Source organism: Melanerpes formicivorus, unplaced genomic scaffold (assembly GCF_026170545.1).
Source record: "Melanerpes formicivorus ecotype bairdi unplaced genomic scaffold, bMelFor1.0.p_v2 SCAF_79, whole genome shotgun sequence".
Taxonomy (NCBI): Eukaryota; Metazoa; Chordata; class Aves; order Piciformes; family Picidae; genus Melanerpes; species Melanerpes formicivorus.
Genome location: NW_027142431.1, coordinates 1564716 through 1579182, shown reverse-complemented (window position 1 = coordinate 1579182; position 14467 = coordinate 1564716). Strand labels below are relative to the sequence as shown.

General features: G+C 48.9%; 1 protein-coding gene across 3 annotated transcripts in view; it reads right to left on the bottom strand.

Annotated features, from left to right (window-relative positions):
• PTDSS1 (phosphatidylserine synthase 1) overlaps window positions 1-14467 on the bottom strand; it is a 43137-nt gene that overhangs the window by 15247 nt on the left and 13423 nt on the right. For all 3 annotated transcript variants that reach the window (XM_068164355.1, XM_068164354.1, XM_068164356.1), the window contains 3 exons: window positions 13110-13234; window positions 7992-8150; window positions 2422-2573 (listed from right to left, as the gene is read on the bottom strand). In XM_068164355.1, coding sequence (XP_068020456.1) covers window positions 2422-2573; window positions 7992-8150; window positions 13110-13234 — 436 coding nt within the window. The remainder of the gene's footprint in view (window positions 1-2421; window positions 2574-7991; window positions 8151-13109; window positions 13235-14467) is intronic.

Genomic DNA, 14467 nt, shown 5'->3' with positions numbered 1-14467 from the left:
AAGCTTCTTATTTTATGCAGCTCCTCCTCACATATATATATAAAACAACAAAAAAAATCTGCTCATTCATTTAAAAGAGCATGAGGAAAAATTATCCCACAGAGACAGGACAGACCAGTCCTGCCAAAGATAGTCTGCTGGTTAAACATGCAGTGAACCCTCTCAAAACATCAACTCTATAATGCTCATTATTCCTACCAAAGTGCAAGGCAGGAAAATTGAACTGAGACCAAAGGTTGGGTGGTTCTCAGAGCAATCCAACTACTGAGGAAGAAAGCAGCACAGATATTCACGTAGGGCACAACGTTGGAAGTGCAGATTTGAGCTCAGCTTCTATCATTGTAATTGATCCTGTTTCATCCATACCAGTGGAAATGTGCTGACAGCCATGCTCAGAATTACAGAATTGTCAGGGTTGGAAGGGGCCTCAAGGATCAGCCAGTTCCAACCCCTCTGCCATGGGCAGGGACACTTCACAAAGATCAGGCTGCTCAGAGCCACAGAGGTTGCTTGCCACCAACTGGCAGAGAAGGCAGGAGAGGGGCAAAAAAAATCTATGAAGAAACCACAGCCTGGACAGCTAGGAAATGACACTGGAGCAAAAGCTCTTGCCTTTTTATGCAGCAAACACTACTTTATTGGGAAATTACTCTCATTTTTTTAGAGGGTGACAATGGAGTAAGGATGTTCTGGAGCCTGTCCAGAGAAGGGCCACGAGGATGAGCAGAGGGCTGGAGCTGCTCTGCTCTGGAGACAGACTGAGAGAGTTGGGGCTGTGCAGTCTGGAGAAGAGAAGGCTCTGAGGTGACCTCATTGTGGCCTTCCAGTATCTGCAGGGAACTCCAAGAAAGCTGGGGAGGGACTTTTGAGGGTGTCAGGGAGTGATAGGACTGGGGGGAATGGAGCAAAACTAGAAATGGGTAGATTGAGATTGGATGTTAGGAAGAAGTTGTTCCCCATGAGGGTGGTGAGAGACTGGCACAGGTTGCCCAAGGAGGTGGTGGAAGCCTCATGCCTGGAGGTGTTTGCAGCCAGGCTGGCTGTGGCTGTGAGCAGCCTGCTGTAGTGTGAGGTGTCCCTGAGCATGGCAGGGGGGTTGGAACTGAATGATCCTTGAGACCCCTTCCAGCCCTGACAATTCTGTGATTCTAATTCACAGCACAGGTACCAATCACAACCAGTGCTGACAGGTGCTATTCTGATGCCTCATTCCAAGGTGAGCCCAAATCTAGTCTGTATAAATGAGAAAACAATTACAGATTGCTTTGCTCACTGCCTTCCTCAAAGTTTTATGTGGGGGAAAAAAAACCCATCAGTTGAAAATGCAAACACCTTTAGTACTTTATGTTTGTCTTTGGCATCAGTGCTGGGAACTTGAGATTTGGAAGGGAAATTGTCGATACATAATGACATTAACAAAGATCTGCTGCCCAGGGAGCAGCACTACAAGGTGGATTTTGAGCATTAACAAACTGCCAGCATCCTTAGCACATGCAGACTGCAGGCTCTTTCCACACTGTGGTGGGTGAACACCCATTCTGAAAAGAAACAAAGCAGGATGGAGGGCTTGCAGGTGCTTTGCCCTCCCTGCAGGGTGTTTTCCCCCCTGGGAAACTGTTCCATTCCCCCCTCCCTGCCCAGCTAGGGTATAAAGAGCAGGACATTGCAGTCATTAGGGCTTTTGGCTCCTGCCTCTCCTGGATGAGAGCTACTGCAGCTGCTTTCCTGCTATTCTGCCAAATGGTCGGGCCTGATCCTTCTCCCTGCTGCCTCTGTGCCTCTTCAGGGAGAGACTGCTTTTGTATTCTTCTTCTTTGTCCCCCTCCCATCCATCCTTGTTCCTTGCCCTTGTGAACCTTACCTGTTATTGATATATATATATATTAATGGAATGAAGCTGGAGGTGGGGAGATTCAGGCTGGAGGTGAGGAGGAAGTTCTTCCCCATGAGAGTGGTGAAGCCCTGGAATGGGTTGTCCAGGGAGGTGGTTGGGGCCCTGTCCCTGGAGGTGTTTAAGGCCAGGCTGGATGAGGCTGTGGCCAGGCTGATCTAGTGTGGGGTGTCCCTGCCCATGGCAGGGGGGTTGGAACTAGATGATCCTTGTGGTCCCTTCCAACCCTGACTGATACTATGATTTGTTTAAAGAAAACTCTTTACCTCTCTACTTCTTAGGCTGACTCCAAATTGTTCTTTGGTGGATTTGCTCCTTTCTTTTATTTTTCCCCCTCTCTGTTGGGAGGGAGGAGGGGGGAGTGGGGGAGAGGTTCTCAGCCTTGCCCCCATCTGAGTTCTTAATTCGCAGTTAAGGCTTAGACCACCACACACACCAAGTGCATTTTACATAGGCAAAGGAGAAAGGTCTTGTTCTCCCCACCTGACAACATGAAACACAACATTTCTCAAGCTGTGAGTTAGACCTACTTGAAGCTTGCCCAGTGGTAGGTCCTCATCTCCAAGAAACGACAAACCACCATGCCCAACCAGATGCCACCCCCGTTGCAAAGCAGGATGTCCAAAATGACTTGATCCCACCAGCATTCAGCAAAATTAGGCAGAAGGTGCATGAAGAAGAGCTACAGAACACAGCAAAAAGATTGTGGGTGAGGAACAACACAGAATTTATTAATTTTTAAAGCACACACTCAGAAAACATGAAAACAACCAAATCAGTTCCCCCCTGCCACCCGCCACGTGCTGTACTGTCAGACGTGAACCACAATGTCTAAAGTGTGATGGGCAGCCTCCCATTCACTTCAGAAGACCTTGGAGAGACCCACACAAAATGTCACAGTATCACCAAGGTGGGAAGAGACCTCAAAGATCATCAAGTCCAACCTGTCACCCAACACCTCATGACTAGACCATGGCACCAAGTGCCACATCCAATCCCCTCTTGAACACCTCCAGGGATGGGGACTCCACCACCTCCCTGGGCAGCACACTCCAATGGCCAACGACTCTCTCAGTGAAGAACTTTCTCCTCACCTCCAGCCTAAACTTCCCCTGGTGCAGCTTGAGACTGTGTCCTCTTGTTCTGGTGCTGGTTACTTGAGAGAAGAGACCAACCCCCTCCTGGCTACAACCTCCCTTCACGTAGTTGCAGACAGCAAGAAGGTCTCCCCTGAGCCTCCTCTTCTCCAGGCTAAGCCACCCCAGCTCCCTCAGCCTCTCCTCACAGGGCTGTGCTCCAGACCCCTCCCCAGCCTTGTTGCCCTTCTCTGGACACCTTCAAGTGTCTCGATGTCCTTCTTAAACTGAGGAGCCCAGAACTGGACACAGGACTCAAGGTGTGGCCTAACCAGTGCTGAGTACAGGGGCACAATGACTTCCCTGCTCCTGCTGGCCACACTCTTCTTAATGCAGGCCAGGATGCCATTGGCCTTCTGGGCCAGCTGGGCACACTGCTGGCTCATGTTTAGGCAGCTGTCAATCAGCACCCCCAGGTCCCTTTCTGTTTGGGAGCTCTCAGCCACTCTGACCCCAGCCTGTAGCTCTGCATGGGGTTGTTGTGACCAACGTGCAGCACCTGGCACTTGGACTTGTTGAATGCCATCCTGTTGGACTCTGCCCATCTGTCCAGTCGGTTGAGGTCCCTCTGCAGAGCCCTTCTACCCTCTAACTGAGCAACATCTGCTCCCAACTTGGTGTCACCTGCAGATTTGCTGATGGTGGACTCAATCCCCTCATCCAGATCATCAATGAAGATATAAAAGAGGATGGGGCCCAGCACTGATCCTTGGGGTACACCACCAACCAAAGCCACCAGGTCTTGCAGATAAACAAGCAGCAAACTCCAGAAAAGAGCTGCTAGCCAGACCATATCCAAGGTCTCAGAAGGAGAGCACCAAGGTCTGCCTGCATCCCAACTTCATTCCAACAGCATGGAGCATGAGCCAAGTGTCCCATTTCAGAACAGGCAGTCAGCTGAAATCCATTAGTGCTCACAGGAGCTGCATGGCTAAAGCCCTATGTAACTGCCCTGATAACTTCTGGCGGTTTCTAATGACTCTCCTGAATTACCTAATTCATTAGAAATCCATTTGAGTGATGATAACCTCCCTACACACTGAACCTTACCCAACAACCTGCCTTTCAACCCCAGGGAACACTAGACACCCAGTGTGGTGTCAAATTGAAGACGATGGTTGTGTGATGATCAGCTGAGTGATAAGAGTGTGTGTGTGAAACAAATCCTAGTTTGTTCTTTCCCAGAGGGAATGCAAACCAGCACAAAACCCCAGCAAAGCTGGTTTTGTGTGGAGAGGGACTTGGGAAACCTCAAAGCTGAGAAGCAGTTTCAAAATATCCTGGAAGAAAACAAAAATCACCTCCTTCAATGAGACAGAACCAAACCAGGTTTTGAGAAGGAGCTGCTGGTGGTATCAGTACTTTCCAAGCCAGGAGTTTCATTTCAGACAACTTAAATCCTTATCTGGGTTTCTGAGCTATGAAAATGCTTTGCCAGGTGAGCCAACCATGTTCAAGGCAGCAAGCTCGACAGAACACTGTGATATGAAAGACTAAATTAATCTGTTTAGATCTACACCTAGTATTTGAAGTGTGACAGGTTTGACTATGCTGTCCCAAAAGCTGATAAATATTAGAGTATTTATTTTCCCCCCTCCTCTCTGAATGGCCCAATTTAAGAGTAACACTAAATTAAACTCCTCCTTTTAGAAACACATCCTCAGATTTTTAGGTGACTTGGATTCTACTACCCAAGCTCTAGGGTACATGCAAATGAGAATATTTAGAGTAGCAATTAATCCCAGGATGTTAGGGACTGGAAGAGACCTCTGGAGAGATTCCAGTCCAGCCCCCCTGACAGAGCAGGACCAGAAAAGCAGGGACAGATCACACAGGAACACATCCAGACAGGGCTGGAAAGTCTCCAGAGAAGGAGACTCCACAACCTCTCTGGGCAGCCTGCTCCAGGCCTCTGGGACCCTCACAGTGAAGAAGTTTCTCCTCATGTTGAGGTGGAACCCTATGCAGAGCTACCAGCTGGGTCGGAGTGGCTGGAGAGCTGCCAAACAGAGAGGGACCTGGGGGTGCTGATTGGCCCTCTTAGCCACCTGGGCACACTGCTGGTTCATGTTTAGGCGGCTGTCAATGGCATCCTGGCCTGCATCAGGAACAGTGTGGCCAGCAGGAGCAGGGAAGTCACTGTGCCCTGTACTCTGCATTGGTTAGGCCACACCTTGAGTCCTGTGTCCAGTTCTGGGCCCCCCAGTTTAGGAAGGACATCAAAACACTTGAACGTGTCCAGAGAAGGGCAACAAGGCTGGGGAGAGGCCTTGAGCACAGTCCTGTGAGGAGAGGCTGAGGGAGCTGGGGTTGCTTAGCCTGGAGAAGAGGAGGCTCAGAGGAGACCTTCTTGCTCTCTACAACTCCCTGAAGGGTGGTTGTAGCCAGGAAGGGGTTGGTCTCTTCTCCCAGGCAACCAGCACCAGAACAAGTGGACACAGTCTCAAGCTGCACCAGGGGAAGTTTAGGCTGGAGGTGAGGAGAAAGTTCTTCACTGAGAGAGTCATTGGCCATTGGAGTGTGCTGCCCAGGGAGGTGGTGGAGTCCCCATCCCTGGAGGTGTTCAAGAGGGGATTGGATGTGGCACTTGGTGCCATGGTCTAGTCATGAGGTCTGTGGTGACAGGTTGGACTCAATGATCTTTGAGGTCTCTTCCAGCCTTGGTGATACTGTGATACTGGAACCTCCTGTGCTTCAGCTTACATCCATTGCCCCTTGTCATATCACAGGGCACAAGTGAGAAGAGGCCTGAATCATTCAATCAGCTTGAATTAGATGTAACAATAAGGACCAGCAGTCAGAGCAACACTCATCAAGTTGCTTGATGATGAATCAAGTCAAGTATCTGTATTTATTGTTTTTTTTAAACCCAAAATAGGATTTGAAAATGCCAACAGTCAGATGACTTGAGCAGCTGCTTGGGAGAACTGTGGCAAAGCTAGTAAGAAAAATAAGTCAATGGTCCTTCAAACCATGGTGCAAGGGACTACACTGCATGTGAACTTGCTTGGATACAGGTCAGTAAACATAAATTAAACCAGGCCCACAGTGTGCAGTTGAACAAAAGACAGGCTGGACAGATGGGCAGAGTCCAACAGGATGGCACTGAACAAGTCCAAGTGCCAGGTGCTGCACTTTGGCCACAACAACCCCAGGCAGAGCTACAGGCTGGGGTCAGAGTGGCTGGAAAGCAGCCAGGCAGAAAGGGACCTGGGGGTACTGGTTGACAGCAACTGAACATGAGCCAGCAGTGTGCCCAGGTGGCAAGAAGGCCAATGGCATCCTGGCCTGCATCAAGAATAGTGTGGCCAGCAGGAGCAGGGAAGTCATTGTGCCCTGTGCTCAGCACTGGTTAGGCCACACCTTGAGTCCTGTGTCCAATTCTGGGCTCCTCAGTTTAAGAAGGTCATTGAGACAGTTGAAGGTGTCCAGAGAAGGGCAACAAAGCTGGGGAGGGGTCTGGAGCACAGCCCTGTGAGGAGAGGCTGAGGGAGCTGGGGTTGCTTAGCCTGGAGAAGAGAAGGCTCAGGGAAGACCTTATTTTTGTCTACAACTTCCTGAAGGGAGGTTGTAGCCAGGTGCGGATTGGTCTTCCAGGCAACCAGCACCAGAACAAGAGGTTCAAGCTCAAACTCAAGCTGCACCAGGGGAAATTTAGGCTGGAGGTGAGGAGAATGTTCTCCCCAGAAAAGAGTAATTGGCCATTGGAATGTGCTGCCCAGGGAGGTGGTGGAGTCACCATCACTGGAGGTGTTCAAGACAGGATTGGATGTGGCACTTGGTGCCATGGTTTAGTTGTCAGGAGGTGTTAGGAACATGTTCTGCACCATGAGGGTGCTGGAACACTGCAATAGGTTGCCCAGGAAGGCAGTTGAGTACCCATCCTTACAGATATTCAAGGTGAGGCTTGACAGGGCTCTCCCTGCTGACTGCAGGGGGGTTGGACTAGATGACCTTTGGAGGTCCCTTCCAACCCAAACCATTCTATGATTGCTCTGAATAAGGAAATATTATCAGCACCTGAAGCAGCAGGAATGTTGGTTCCCATAACAGCACATAAACAAATCAGAGATTGCAGACTTCCCTCCTTCCTCATCAAGTAGTAGTAACTCATGCACCTGAACCCCAGCTTGCTGTTGTTCACTAGCTGCCCACTAATTGCACAGTCTCTGGTTTATAAGGCTAAATGTGTAAATCTACACTGAGAACTAGTCAGTCACCATTCTAGCAACACTGGAATGGGCTGCCCAGGGAGGTGGTGGAGTCACCATCCCTGGAGGTGTTTAGGAAGAGACTGGATGGGGTGCTTGGTGCCATGGTTTAGTTGATTATCATAGTATCATAGTATCATTCAGGGTTGGAAGGGACCACAAGCATCATCTAGTTCCAACCCCCCTGCCATGGGCAGGGACACCCCACACTAGATCAGCCTGGCCACAGCCTCAGCCAGCCTGGCCTTAAACACCTCCAGGGACAGGGCCTCAACCACCTCCCTGGACAACCCATTCCAGGGCTTCACCACTCTCATGGGGAAGAACCTCCTCCCCACCTCCAGCTTCCTTCCATTCCCCCTAGTCCTATCGCTACCTGAGAGCCTGAGCAGTCCCTCCCCAGCCTTCCTGTAGGCCCCCTTCAGATACTGGAAGGCCACAATGAGGTCACCTGGGAGCCTTCTCTTCTCCAGACTGAACAGCCCCAACTCCTTCAGTCTGTCCTCACAGGAGAGGTGCTCCCTCTGCTCATCCTCCTGGCCCTTCTCTGGACACGTTCCAGCACCTCCAGATCCCTCTTGTAATAGGGACTCCAGAACTGGACACAGTACTCCAGGTTGGGTCTCACCAGGTTGGGCTTGATGATCTCAAGGGTCTTTTCCAACCTGGTTAATTCTATTCCATTCACAATACCCTCAAGAACCATTCCAGTCTCCCACCTTTGCTTACAAGAAGGATAAATGGGTGGCCTACCTCAGTGAGCTCCCAGGTGATGCTAATAGTCCAGCACAGCCCATAGCTGCGGATCAGCAGAGCCTTCATAGCCCAGCCCCAGAAATGTCCAAAAGCAAATATATCAAAATGGCTGAGGATTCTCTCCCAGGTGATAACATGACAGTTTACAGCATACTCCTGTTAAGGAAAAAGATAGCAATTAAGCCAACAAAAAACCCCTCTCAAGCAAGAGGTAGCTTCAGAAAGACTAGAATGAAGAAATAAGGATGTTCAAATAAGCATTATCCCACTTTCTTAGCCTTCTAAACTGTGCAGGAAGACTTCCAGAAACTAAGACTCAGTGTTAATCACAGCACAGCTCTAATTTAAAGGCAGCTAGAACAGACCTTGGTGCCTGAAGCAGCATTTTATTGCTTATACCATACAGGAACAGCAGAAGCAAAGAAATCAATAATAATTCCAAATCAATTAGAATTAAAATCAACACTAACTGAAAGCAACAACAATTAAAAATCAGTATTAGGGATTGATATTAATTAAGAACTACCAACAAAACCACCACCACCACAGCCCACTGATAATCAATAATTAGTCAATAATAAAATACCAATGATACCAAGACAATCAATGATACCAAGTCATAGTAGTATCATAGTATCAGTCAGGGTTGGAAGGGACCACAAGGATCATCCAGTTCCAACCCCCCTGCCATGGGCAGGGACACCCCACACTACATCAGCCTGGCCAGAGCCTCATCCAGCCTGGCCTTAAACACCTCCAGGGACAGGGCCTCAACCACCTCCCTGGACAACCCATTCCAGGGCTTCACCACTCTCGTGGGGAAGAACTTCCTCCTCGCCTCCAGCCTGAATCTCCCCACCTCCAGCTTCATTCCATTCCCCCTAGTCCTGTCACTGCCTGAGAGCCTGAGAAGTCCCTCCCTGTCAACCAATGATACCAAGTCAACCAATGATACCAAGGTTGGAAGAGACCTCAAAGATCATCGAGTCCAACCTGTCACCCAACACCTCATGACTAAACCATGGCACCAAGTGCCACGTCCAATCCCCTCTTGAACACCTCCAGGGATGGTGACTCCACCACCTCCCTGGGCAGCACATTCCAATGGCTAACAACTCTCTGTGAAGAACTTTCTCCCCACCTCCAGCCTAAACTTCCCCTGGTGCAGCTTGAGACTGTCAATCACTGCTACTAAGTCAATCACTGCTACTAAGTCAATCACTGCTACTAAGTCAATCACTGCTACTAAGTCAATCACTGCTACTAAGTCAATCACTGCTACTAAGTCAATCACTGCTACTAAGTCAATCACTGCTACTAAGTCAATCACTGCTACTAAGTCAATCACTGCTACTAAGTCAATCACTGCTACTAAGTCAATCACTGCTACTAAGTCAATCACTGCTACTAAGTCAATCACTGCTACTAAGTCAATCACTGCTACTAAGTCAATCACTGCTACTAAGTCAATCACTGCTACTAAGTCAATCACTGCTACTAAGTCAATCACTGCTACTAAGTCAATCACTGCTACTAAGTCAATCACTGCTACTAAGTCAATCACTGCTACTAAGTCAATCACTGCTACTAAGTCAATCACTGCTACTAAGTCAATCACTGCTACTAAGTCAATCACTGCTACTAAGTCAATCACTGCTACTAAGTCAATCACTGCTACTAAGTCAATCACTGCTACTAAGTCAATCACTGCTACTAAGTCAATCACTGCTACTAAGTCAATCACTGCTACTAAGTCAATCACTGCTACTAAGTCAATCACTGCTACTAAGTCAATCACTGCTACTAAGTCAATCACTGCTACTAAGTCAATCACTGCTACTAAGTCAATCACTGCTACTAAGTCAATCACTGCTACTAAGTCAACCACTGCTACTAAGTCAACCACTGCTACTAAGTCATTCACTGCTACTAAGTCATTCACTGCTACTAAGTCATTCACTGCTACTAAGTCAATGTCAGTAACTATACTAAAAATCAATAAATATAACAAAAATAATAATAGCTGGGGGGGGAAACCAATAATCATAAAAGATATCAATAATAATAATAAAACCCCAAATCAATAATAACAAACCCAGCAAACATCACTCCAGAAAAATAGTTCTTTGCTTTCCTTTGGGCTCTTGATTTGAAACCCTGCCCTGTTTTCCTGCTGTCTGCTGAGCCAGTGTGGCCCTTCTGTGGCTAACCCTCCCCAGCTGGTTACATGACTCAGCCCTGGGCTCGCTTAGGAATCATTTGTGGCTTTGTTTTCCTCGCAGAAGCAATTTCCCAGACCGTGCTCATATTGAGAAAGCACAGTCACAGGGCTGCATTTAACAAAAATCAACACCAAAAAAAAAAATAAAAGCCAAAGGGAAGTGTTTTGTCACAGCTGAGTGGCAGATTCCTTGAGAACAGTCACCAGGAAGAAGGGAATCTGTCCTCTCATCACGTCGTGCAGCGAGTGCTAGCAATTGCCGGCCAGCAACGACGATGAAATCTCATCAGGAGGCTGCGCCTGTGGGGTTCTGTCCTGACACTGGGCATGAACTGGAGTATTCCCAACTGGAAAAACAGGCTTTTAGAAAACCACTGCTCTCCAGCCCTCCTAAACCAGACATTGCCATCTGCAGGTGACAACGCAGCACTGCTCGGTTCTGCTCCGTTAAGGAAATCACAAAATGACTTAGGTTGGAAAGGACCTCAGAGATCATCTGCTCCATCCCCCCTGCCACAGGCAGGGACAGCTCTCAGCTAGACTCAGCTGCTCAAGGCCTCATCCAACCTGGTCTGCAACACCCCCAGGGAGGAGATGTGGGCACCTCACTGGGCAGCCTATTCCCAAGTCTCACCACCCTCAGACTGAAGACCTTCTTCCGAATATCCAGTCTAAACCTGGTCTACCTCCCTCAGCTTCAAAGCATTCCCCCTTGTCCTGTCCCTAGATACCCTCAGGAAAAGTCCCTCTGCAGCCTTCCTATAAGCTCCCTTCAGGTACTGGAAGGCAGCTCTAAGCTGCCAGGTGAATCAAAGTCTCCTCCTCACCTCAGCTCCCTTTAGTTGCTCAGCAACACCACTGACCCCCATGTTCATGCTCCATTTAGCAATCTGTCCTCCCACCACCCTAACAGCAGCCCGCCCATGGCCTCTTACAGAGCAGAAAGCCACAGCCCTGCTCTGAATGCTGGGGCTGTGAGCGTGTCTTGCCAAGTCAGCTGAGGTACAACACTTGAAGCACTCAGAATTTTCCAGCTAAGAAGCCTGTATGCAGCCCACACCATCAATCAACTGATGTAAGCTTACTGCACTGTAAAGATTCCATTCCCCCTTAGGTGCTCCAGGGCAGGAGTTTGCAGGCACTGCCAGTCAGGTGCTGTAGTTTTCATATGCAGTGAACTGCTGTTTGCCAAAGGCAGTTACACTGCAGTTCCTTACTGGAAGCATGAGCGTGAACAGCACCAACTCTACACCAAGTAAGCACAGTGTGCAGGTGTGCAAACCCAGGGGTAAGGAAGCACTGGCGGTGGTCACTGATTTGACTGGATAGTGAATAGATCAAGACTTGAAGCTTTTGCTTCTCCATGCAGTCACCCTCTTCTGCTTGGTGCTCAGCAGCTCACACCCTCATCTGCCTGCCTCGCAACTCTCCTCCCAGGCCTCCACTGACTACCTCAATGCCCTGTGCTAGTGTCCTCACCTGGAGGGCAATGTTCTTTGTACTGAAACTCTTTGCATGCTGCTCAACAGGCAGAAGAACAAACCTGGCTTTCCATGCAACTCCCAATCATGGTCTATGGAAGCAATTTCCCAGTGGTAACCTCACCAGTACTTAGCTGGGTGACTGGAAGGCAGCAGAGCCCTGTGGTTGCTGTACCTGGATTTCCACATACTCAGTAACACACCACCCATGTACTAAGCTGAGCAACAAGGCAAGATCAAAATTCTGTGACTGCAGCATTGTGCCATCAAAAAAAACAACCCACCTGATCTGGGACACACACACCACCCCCCCACCACACAAGCCTCATTTAGATGCTACCTGACTAAATCTACTTCCGGTATCCAGGATTGTGTCTGTTATTTAAAAGAACCCAAAGCCACCCCACTGCAAGCATCTCCCAGTCCTGACTGCACACCCATTTGGAGCCCTGCATTAGAAAGGCTACAGGCAAGATGGCTTTTCCCAATTCATTTCAGCATAAAGAAATAGCAGCAGCCACTAAAGGCTTGCTGACTGTCAAATACAGGAAACAAACTTGCACCCTCCATGCCAGCAAAGGCATTCAACAAGTCCAAGTGCCAGGTGCTGCACGTTGGCTATGGCAATCCCATGCAGAGCTACAGGCTGGGGTCGGAGTGGCTGAGAGCTCCCAAACAGAAAGGGACCTGGGGGTGCTGATCGACAGCCACCTGAATATGAGCCAGCAGTGTGCCCAGGTGGCCAAGAAGGCCAATGGCATCCTGGCCTGCATCAGGAACAGTGTGGCCAGCAGGAGCAGGGAAGTCATTGTGCCCTGTGCTCAGCACTGGTTAGGCCGCACCTTGAGTCCTGTGTCCAGTTCTGGGCTCCTCAGTTTAAGAAGGACATTGAGACACTTGAACGTGTCCAGAGAAAGGCAACGAGGCTGGGGAGAGGCCCTGAGTACAAGCATTGTGAGGAGAGGCTGAAGGAGCTGGGGTTGCTTAGCCTGGAGAAGAAGAGGCTCAGGGGTGACCTCATTGCCCTCTACAACTACCTGAGGGGTGGTTGTGGCCGGGAAGGTGTTGGTCTCTTCTTCCAGGCAACCAGCACCAGAACAAGGGGACACAGTCTCAAGCTGTGCCAGGGGAGGTTTAGACTCGAGGTGAGGAGGAAATTCTTCACCATTCGTCATTGGAATGTGCTGCCCAGGGAGGTGGTGGAGTCACCGTCCCTGGAGGCGTTCAAGAGGGGATTGGATGTGGCACTTGGTGCCATGGTCTAGTCATGGGATCTGTGTTGATAGGTTGGACTCGATGATCCTTGAGGTCCTTTCCAACCTAAGTTATACTGTGATACTGTGATCCCTCCCCACCCATGTCAAACAGATCCAATGCAGCCACAACATCCCATGAAGTACCATGAATACATACCATAATATCTGCTTCCCTTGTTGCATACCGAAGGTTAGGATCCAGCCAGTACATCACTGCTTTGACCTGCTCAAAGTTAAGGAAGAGCACGAACACCAGGAACAGAAAATAGAGCACACTGAGTCCTGCAAAAAGACTCAGCTTTAGAATCAGGTCCAGTCATGAAACTCCTCGGGACAGAGAGTCCAAAACGCTGCTTTCAAACTCCTACCCTGCACATGCCCAACTTGCACAAAGGAGTTTTCTACATGCAGTGGCTCCACACTAAGAAGCTCAGGAGCTACACAATTCATGGTAATCGCTGAGTGCTCAGCACTTCAGATCCCCTCCTGTTACAAACAAAATCAGTCCAATCAGCTTAGGCATGGGCAGCACAAGGCTGTGACCAGGAAGCTCTTTAGGAAGAGATACATTAGGAGCCCAGGACTGGATTAGCTCCACCCTCTTTGATTTATGCTTTCTCAGACTCACTAATGCAGGTCTCTAAGTCTAGATGCAGATTTCAACACAGATCACACCTGGCAACTTTGAGCAGTGCTGGCAATAAAGAGCAGTTATAAACTAATGCAGGTTTGAATCACTTCTGGGAGCTGGAAAGTTTGCTGTTTGAAGCTTATAAAGAACATTATGATATGTTTTCACACCACTATAAACTACACCTCTCTGCTGCATTTGGGACTGCTGCCTCTCTCTTCCCAATGTCTGAGTATGGATTTGTTTGCTTAAAAAGAAGAGCTTTTAAGACGTTTACAACCCTAGGTGCACTTCTGCAGGTAGATGAAGCTGCTGTTGGGAGCATATCTTTACACTACTCACAAGCTCACAGATCTCTAAGACCACATTTGGAAGAGGCACATAAACACAGTCTCCATAATCTAGCATTCAAACTTACTTGTGTCCTGCAGCAATTGTCATGGAAAGCAGAAAGATCGGTGTGAAAAACACTTGGTATCTGCCAGCCAAAATAAACTACAGCAAATTTCCAACTGAAATCAAAACTCACATGCTCCTGCTCCCTGATATATGCTAGAGAACAAGGGCTGCTCAAGCACACACAGGGGCAGAAAGTGCACTTACTGTCCTCTGCAGCACAGCCAGGGCAAGCAGATGCTACACTATCACAACAAGTGGGAAAGGGTGCATCTTGAGTTGCTGAGAACACACTACCTCTGCCTTTCATCTGCTAACAGTCTGAGACCTCAAGTATGACTAAATAAGCTATGCCAGAAGAAACAGAATTACACAGGGAAAAATGCCCTGGTGAGACTGCAGAGGGAATATTGTGTCCAGCTCTGGGCCCCCCAGTTCAAGGAGGATCTCAGGGAACTGCTTGAAGGAGTCCAGCACAGAGCCACAAA